The 9357-nt window shown below is 39.9% G+C and overlaps 1 protein-coding gene across 1 annotated transcript; it reads left to right on the forward strand.

The window, feature by feature from the left end:
* The first annotated feature begins 2231 nt into the window (after positions 1-2231).
* On the forward strand, positions 2232-8630 carry LOC140068914 (zinc finger protein SNAI1-like). Its single transcript, XM_072114275.1, has 3 exons — positions 2232-2449; positions 5193-5741; positions 8146-8630. Exons 1-3 carry the CDS (start codon positions 2305-2307, stop codon positions 8325-8327), a joined length of 876 nt encoding a protein of 291 aa, XP_071970376.1. The 5' UTR covers positions 2232-2304; the 3' UTR covers positions 8328-8630.
* The last annotated feature ends 727 nt before the right edge of the window (positions 8631-9357 follow it).

Below are 9357 nucleotides of genomic sequence, written 5' to 3' on the forward strand. Positions count from 1 at the left end.
ATAGTAATGTAATTGGGGAAATCAGCACTCCACAGCTGTTGTAGTGCATTTTAAACGCAATGAAAATGCAACCATAACGCAACTTGTGAACACGCGACCACACACAGACTTATCCAGGACATGGGTTACAAGTGTCATACCCCATGTGTTAAGCCACTGTCTGGAGGAAGAATGGAGAGGCACAACCCAAGCTGATTGTGGAAACTTCATACTAGGCCTCCATCAGTGATGGTTTTGGGAGACATGTCATCTGCTGGTGTAGGTCCACTGTGTTTTATCAAGACCAGGTTCGCACAGTCGTCTACCAGAAAATTTGAGAGCACTTTGTGATTCCCTCTCCTCTTTGGAGAAGGAATTATTATAGTCTAGCAGGACTTGACACTTGTTCACATTACCAGTAACTTAACCACATAAAGAATCTATGGGATATTTTCAAGAGGAAAATGAGAGACACCAGCCCCAACGATGTAGATGAGCTGAAGGCTAATATCACACAACCTGGGCTTCCATAACACCTCTGCAGTGCCATCAGCTGATCGCCTCCACGCTGCATTGATGCCGTTATTCATGCAAAAGGAGCCCTGACCAAGTATTGAGTCCATTTACTATACTTTTCATGTGGCCAACATTTTTGTGTTCACAAAATTATTTAATACAATCTTATACAATCTAACTTTCTGAGATAATGACTATTGGGTTTTCCTTGGCTGTAAGCCATAATCATAAACATTAACAGAGTGTTTGTTTGTAATGACTCTCTATAATATGAGTTTCACTTTTTGAATTGAATTACTGAAGAAGAAAAAAAAAAACTTGAGATGCACCTGTATACGGTATATCAGACCCCCCGTTTTGTCATGATGATTGCACACATTGAAGTCAAGTCACAATTTAAACAGAAACAACTAGAACTCGCCTGAAGAACCCAAGTAAATTTATGAGCTGGAGAAAGCAGATCCAGAGGAAAAATTAAAAAAAAACAAAAAAAAAATATATATGTTTCCATATGTCTTTTATATACATTAACAGCAAGCAGAGAGTAAATGAAAAACAAATTGTTACAAAGTGGGCTGAACTTTTCACCGATTAACATTAGTTATATAGTAGGACCCAAAAAAAACCCTCAACAGCCAGGGGCACACAGTTTATAAGTGTTTTATTTATTTATATAAAATCTCAAAATACTAGAAAATGGGATTTATACAAAACCATCCTTAACAAAACAAATATACAATGGTAATAGATGCAATATGTAAAAAATTACTGCAGATTTAGATCTCTGCGCGTGAACATTTGCTTTTCTCAAGCCTCAAAAAATTATATAATATATAGACTGCACACAGTTGATGCCTGTGTGTCATTGTTGTGCAGTCCGTTGCTTTTGCATTCTCATGCACGTCTATGGGAAGTTCCAAGGGACGGAAAACATGGCCATGGGAATAAATTCATATAAAGCTGCTTGCGTGCTCTCCGCAAAAATCGTCCGATCACCAACAGACTGCATTCACACAAACGTGCAATTTCTCCAGTCCTTTATTTCCGTTCTGTATTTGTATAAAATACGATAGGCGGGCAAATAAATGGATGGTCGAATTGCCCATTGAAATTAATGAGGTTGTATGCTACCTGTCTATACGACCATTTTCATACGTTTGTGTGAATGCAGCCTAAGGCTCTTGCACACAAATGTGAATTTTGTATGTGCATTAAGACACAACCACGTACACTTCTACAGGCTTGTGTACGTGGCCAGAGATGCCACGGTCCTATTCCTGCTGGTGTTTTATCCCAGGAAGTCTTTTTCAATTGTCATTCGTGCACGTAGCGGCTTTCATCAGCAAATGACATACAGGATGCAAACACCAATCCACAGACCAATGCTAGCATCCCATGAAACTGTACGTCTGTGTGCAGGTAGGCTAAGGCATCTTGCACACAAACTTTTTTGCAGAACGAGTGCTGGCCTTTGTTTTGCAGTGATAAGGTTACCCATACTTAGTTCCAGTTACATTCTACAATAAATTGTAAGTATAAATGCAAACTAAAAATGTGTTGACACCCACGGAATACAGATATTGTAAACTGCCTTCAGTATAACACACAAAACCTATTCCCAGTGTAGAAGGCAGCACTGGAGGGAGCACGCCCGCCCCCCTCCCAATTGCTGCTCTCTGCCAGGATATTCTCTTGAAGCACCTGCTGCAGCTGGAAACATAGGGCAGGACCTCCTCTCACCTCGCCCACTGCACTTGTCTCACATCTCTATTGGCTGTGCTAGTGGCCACATGGCAATGTACCCAGAGAATGTCTATCCAGATTGTTAGTGCTCTGGACTGGGGGACACACAGACACTGGGGAAAGTGGCAGAGGATGCCCAGGTCTTTCCTGGTAAAGAAGCCCTGCAGCCACAGGATCCCCAACTATGGGCAACTACTGGAAGAACAGGCAGGTAAGTGTGCACACCTCTGCTGAACATCATACCGCTCTATTACATCCATGCTTTATACTGTATATCGTCCACATGAATGTCATTACCAGGATAAAGTGTAGAGCCTGATGAATATGGAAGGCAGGAGGATTGGATCCAAAAGTAATGTACAAAGTCACCATATGTAATGTCTCTCTGTTAAAATTTCATTTTTTTGTACCATTATTTCTCCATAGATTATATATTAAAATCTTGCCTCATGTAAATCCCTAAAAAGCATGTTTTGTATGACCATTTTACACACAGTCAAAACTAACTGCTAACATGTATATTGCAATTATTGTTTCCCCTCTTATTGGGACACTTTGCAGGTCAGAGTCTAGTATTTCCTTTACTAAAAATGGCTCCTCCTGTCATTTATTCTGCTAAAATATATGTTTTATATACTTAAAACTTATATTCAATATATTTTAGCAGATTATTTCATATACCGTATATTAAGTATATGGGCGATAATTTAATGGTGATTAGAGAATAACTTTAAAACCCAGATATATATTGGTAAATCTTACGTGATTTCACAAACATTAATGATTATGTTTGTACTAATTGAAACTATTAGTTCTGAAACAAAATAGATCGATCAAGCTTTATAATTCTTCAGCTGATATATATACTCTTAGTGCTTACCTCGAAGAGAAGTCCACGGAGGAGTGCATATAGTTTATATATGTCAATAGTAAGGTTACGGTTTTCTCTGGTGATTGACAGGACCCGATCAGGAGAATAAACTGTGATCTTACAGATATCCTGAAAGCTTTACCTTGATAGAGGGAGACCCCTGTGAAATGCTTTTGTGCTGGGATTTCTTGCTGGAACTAATTCCTTTCTCGTGAGTGGAGGAGCAGGTGCAGCTGGAGAGACGTGTGACTGTACCATGACCAGATAGCACATGCACCTGCAGCTTTCTCCATGCTTGCTCTGAATAGTGTATCCCTCCGACAACTAAATCACGCAGGTGGGATTTGTGCCACCACAGGGTATTAATCGTCTGTATACAAAAGACTGGCAGACATGCTCACCCTACAGCATTTGAAATTTATAGTACAAATCTATGATGTTCTGCAGCAGCTAGGACACCCATACAATCTCGTACGCATTTATGATATTGAACAGTTTATATTGAGTTGGGCTGTTCGGTAACCGTAATGTAAAGAACATTTTAGTTATAGTTTGTAGCTTTGTCGTTTGTTTAATCCCCTTTTGGAATGAATGAATGAAAAACAAAAAAGGAAAATGAATAGGGATGAGGTTGGAGGCAATGAGCTCCCTCTCCTTTGGGACAAGGCTGAAGTGTTTTTATTTCAATATGGCTTCTCTCATACATTACCAAAATATCATTTTATACTGCCTAAATGTTACTACTAACAGTTTCAGTTATGAATGAGGCTAATGCTGAAACGCATATCCTGCTAAGATGTGTGAGGTTCATGGTTTATACAATGTGGCACATTTACTTACCTGGTCCCTGTGCGATCCCCGATCCGGAGTGGATTTACTCTGCCGTGGTCCACCAACATCGTGGACCCGATATCCTGCATGTGTCGCTTCCCCGCTCAGGTCCGCCGGAGTTCACCTTCTTCTTCCTGGTGTATTGTCCAAATCCGTCAGATTGTACGACGGCCCGCCCCTCGATTTGTGAAAGCCGACACGATTGTGGCACAATCCAATCGCGTGCGACACAATCCCCGACGCGATGCCCAAAAAGTCGTGAAACCCGACGAAAATGCGGAAGCGGGACCCTTAGTAAATAAGCCCCAGTGTCTTGAAACCGAAATAAAGAAGTTGGATTATTTTGATAAACCAAGATTCTGTGATTCATAACCCTAAGTGCACAGCAGGATAGCTGGAGGACCACTAACAGCAGTCTGGTTAGCTATAGATTCCACTCATCTAGTGAATGAAGATATACTGTATTTATGTATGACCCTATAGCAAATATGCATTTAGGGCACGTTAGATACCACCCCTACATACAGTTTAATAGCTTTGTGTAGTTCATTGTAACTTAGTTCAGAGGTGTTTTACTCGACAACGATTGTAAAACAAAAAGAGCTGTCATGTAAAGTATTAGGGATGGACAAGGCAACAGCCTAAACAATTAATGGCACTAGAGGTGGGATCCTGGTGGTAGATGTCCTTTAAGAAGCTTCAGCACACCCTTATGTTTATTCACCCAATATTGCAACATTGTTCATTAAAGATCTGATAGATGCTTTTTTGACAACCTTTTCTTGTATATGTGTTTAATGCTTTGAGAATCCTGGCAAAGAGTTACACAATCCTTTCCTACATAAAACGGGTCTTAAACACTTACGGTAAAAAATCAGGGCATGCTGCCATAGGCTAATTCAAAATTACATTTTCCACTATTACATTTTCAGCTTGCACAAGGTAGTGGGATCAGGAAAAGTACAGGAACAGAAAAGGGAAAGTAATAGGGTCGTGATATATGGTAATAAATACCACATGCATAAGGAGACAAACGTGCAAAAACTTAGCAAATAATACGGTAGTGAAAGGCATCAGTGAATGCATGTCTTTAACCAGCAACATTCTCTATAAAGATGTGTGGGGCAGATGACTCTTCACTGAGAGTCACCAGATTATATAAGTTTAAAAGATGAGTCACAAATTGGTTGTTTGAAAAAATGGAAGATTATAACATTTTACTAGCATAATATGTGCTCTGCTTTTGGTGCAGGATTGGTACTGTCCATACAGCCGAATGAGGAAACATCTTATCCAAGACAAAATATCACAGACCAGTGGCAAATACGAGAAGCTACATCACACATCCAAGTGGAAAAAGGACACATGGATCAGTTGGATGAAACAATACTTGATCCACTGGAAATTAGATTGAGTGACTCTCTACTAGTTTTGCCGCATGGACTACCTCTCAAAGACAATATGAACAACCTAAATATGCCACTCAGAAACAGAACATCAGATGGAGGGAGCTCCACACCGGGGAATAAAGCTGTATACTACCCCGGCTCTGTGGGAGACTCAGCCTGTGCCCCAGATTCTGTGGGACACATAGACTTTCCGAAACCTGACAGACTATTCACTGGTAACAAAGTAAGAAATTGTCGGTATTTTAGTTGTCCGCACTGTTCTAAATCATACAGCAGCTTGGGTGCTCTAAAGATGCACATTCGTACTCATACACTGCCTTGTGCATGCCGGATATGTGGCAAAGCCTTCTCAAGACCATGGCTTCTTCAAGGGCATATTCGAACTCATACAGGTAATGTGAAAGGCAACCTCCTACAACACCTGCCATTGGGTGCGCATAGATTCCCAAGTAACCACTAATTTTAAGGGAAATTGCCTAATTACATTACATTAGTATTGTGTACATATATGCAATGCTAACATAATGCGATAAGAGAAAAACCTCCTCTCTGCAGCTGTTGAATTGTGTTTCTAAACACAATGTAAACATTACATGACCACATATTAAGACTGCCAGTGAGAACCACAGTTTTTCCAGTAACAGCTGATCTACAGGGATTCCCCATAATACTATAATTTACGACCTAAAGGTAACTGGTAACTTTAAACCCCCTTCCAAAAAAATAAAAAAACAGACCTCTGACTTCTATAATACAAATGCAACTTTCTATATACTGTTATAAAACTGTCATTGTTTCCCATATAGGTTTTTATTCTGTTGAGTGTTATTTTTGTTTGCATCTAATTTTAAAAGACCAAATGAAACTTATACTTGGGGCACAGATAGGGATGTTTTTCACCATTCCTAATAATCAGTGGTCATAAAAATTATAAACAATTTAGATACAAAATGTATTGAAAAGGTCCTTTTAATTTAAATGAAAATAAATTTAAGGTACAAACTGAATAAAGAAGCCTTTTACTTTATCTTCATAGCAGACACCCGTTAGGATGTGTTCACACATTGCAGTTAAAATTAATAATTTGATGTGCTTTTAGGTGCAGTTTCCTAATTTGAAGGTGTTGTCCACGTCCAGCAAATAATTGATATGGTTTGTGTGAGAAAAAGTTATACAATTTTCCAATATACTTTCTGTATCAATTCCTTATGGTTTTCTAGATCTCTGCTTGCTGTAAGTAAAGCTTTATTGTTCACTTCTAATGGATAGAAATCTGTCCATGGTCTTGTGATGAATATGATGCAGGTGCACAAGCCATTCTATTACACAGCTCCTGTTACTCTCTCCTGCACCTGTGTGATATCACAAGACCATGGGTAGATTTCTATCCACTGGAAGTAAACATAGAAACTTTCTATAGCAGGACAGAAAGCAGGGATGAATTTATAAAGTAATTATATTGGAAAAATCAATTATTGGCTGAAAGTAAACAACCCCATTAACAGGTTAAAGACATTGGAGTAGATTAATAGTAGTGATAAGTACTCCAGTTTTCTGGCCTGGAGAGATTGATATATCTCCTCCAAAGTAAACACCATGTATGAATGTAGCCTTAAAGAGAACCTGTCATCATGTTTTCCCCCCACAAAACTACTAGCCCCTCAGTCAAGGTATGAAATGTACTTTCTAGAATTCCCTCTTCTATGTTAAATCTCCCCCTTTTAATTATAAAAAATATGACTCTTCTTGCCTATTTTCATCTGAGCTGAGTCATGTTTAGTGTTTGCAGCAGGAGTGTTAGTTCAGAAGATCCTATCTTCAATTGTTTCGATTAACATGTTTTTGTGTCATATTAAAGATTGGAAATATCCTTGTATTTCACCGAAAAGAGGGTATACTAGGAAGGACATTGCATACCCTACCTGAGGCGTCTATTAGGTTAGTGGCTTAAAACCTAGTGACAGGTTCCTTTTAAATTAAAAAAATGTATCTTAAACCACATCAATAAAAATTATGATAAAGTTGAGATCCACTCTAAATATTCAATGAAAGTCTGTTTCAAATGTGATGTGATTTTGCTGTATATAAGAGGCCATAGTTTATCAGAGCCTGGGTCAATTGACCATTCATTTCTACATTTGTAGTCTGATGGACCAGTATAACTTCTAGAGTGGGACCCAGAAAGGCACCATCTTATATTGGGTAAAACAAAAGCAAATACATGTAACTGATCCCTACCTGGATGTCTAGGTAGAGCCATCATTACTATAAGGGCAGTTTCACACTGCTGCAGTTGGTTCTGTTGTGAAGCATGGACCATTCAATTTCAAGTGCTGACCACACTGCTGGAGACAGGATTCCTTCATCATATTGATATGCAAGGAGTCCCTTTTTCCCTGCATGTTTTCATCCCTGTCCCCAGCAGTGGGGTCGGTTCATGAAACAGGACACTGCTTGGTCCATGCTTCACAGACCAACCACGGCACTGTGAAATGTCCTAAGGAATTTTTCTTTCCTTCCAAAGTGCAGCATACATTCTGTAGAGAATGTACTGAAAAGTAAAAGGACATTAACTGTCCATCATACATTATTGCAGAATGCCCAATGGCAACATTTATCACCACCAGGCTATCCTTATGACCTTTGTGAAAAAAGGAATCTTTATGTATAAGAAGCTTAGCATAAATACCCTTGTAGAAAAATGAATCTTTATAGATAAGAACATTGTCATAATTGTTGTTATAACACAATCTAAAGGGTTGGACATCAAAATGTTGTATATTCTGCTTCACACAGGAGAGAAGCCATTTTCTTGCTATCATTGTGGCCGTGGATTTGCAGATCGCTCTAATCTGCGGGCTCATCTACAGACACATTCAGAAGTGAAGAGATACAGGTGCCCCGGCTGTGGTAAAACATTTTCCCGCATCTCCCTCCTTACAAAGCACCGAGATGGCTGTTGCTGCCCCGTTTCCTGACTCTCCCCATACTGCTGCCACGTGAGAAGGCACTATAATCTCCTCTATTACAAGAGACTACCATAACCGTACAGTGTTCATAATAACATCTGGAAGACTCCTGAAGTAAAGTGAGAGGACTTGCTGTCAGGTCTAGTGAACTTTATCACGGGAACCCACATGGTCATTGGTTGGGGCTAACATAAAGCCTTAATTTGGAGTTTACCACTGATGTAAAGCCTCTCTGCCCAGGTTTACTTACAATTAAGTTGATTCTTTCTTCACAGCATACGTAATAAATAATATGATCGATTGTGTACCTTATCTATATGTATATGTATGTATGTGGTGGTGGCCAATGTTTCATGTCCTGGTACTCCCTCCAGCTGCAACAGCTTTACTGGGTTTTGACACTGATGGCACTGCTTAAGGCTACATTCAGACGATGTACGGCGGGCATACAACGGCGCTGCCGCTCACACCCGCTCCTCTCCATAGGCATATACAGCGCATGGCACCGTATCACATAGAAACATGTCCTATCTTTCTACGGGCTACGGAGCGGTACGGTGCCAAACTGTACCCACTCCCATACAGGGCCGTGAGCCCAAGTGTATGGGAGACGTATATTGGCCGTATATACGTCCCCCATACATGTGTGTGAATGTAGCCTAACTCTGTCTGTATTAACCATGGCCTCTAAGCGAATAAAGATCATGGGAGTGCTGGCATTTGCTCCCCATATGGTGCAAGGGTTATGACTATTGAGACATTGCCATGGCAGCTGGTAACAAATTAAGGCCCCAAGGCCATTCATGGTTAGCCCATTATCAAAATCTGTAGGGGAGAGGACAGAAATGTCAGAAAACAGAGGACCGCGACAATGAAGGAACCCGGGAGCTAGACCAGGGTAAGTACCTTTTAAGATGTAATCAATCTATTGTAATATTTCTTCTTCAAAAGACACAATGGAGGAGATGTATTAATGTGTGGGTCTTTAGGCCATTACAGGGAAGCACTAGATAGTACTCTGCTACCCAGATTTATAATT

Source organism: Engystomops pustulosus, chromosome 7 (genome assembly GCF_040894005.1).
Source record: "Engystomops pustulosus chromosome 7, aEngPut4.maternal, whole genome shotgun sequence".
Lineage (NCBI taxonomy): Eukaryota > Metazoa > Chordata > Amphibia > Anura > Leptodactylidae > Engystomops > Engystomops pustulosus.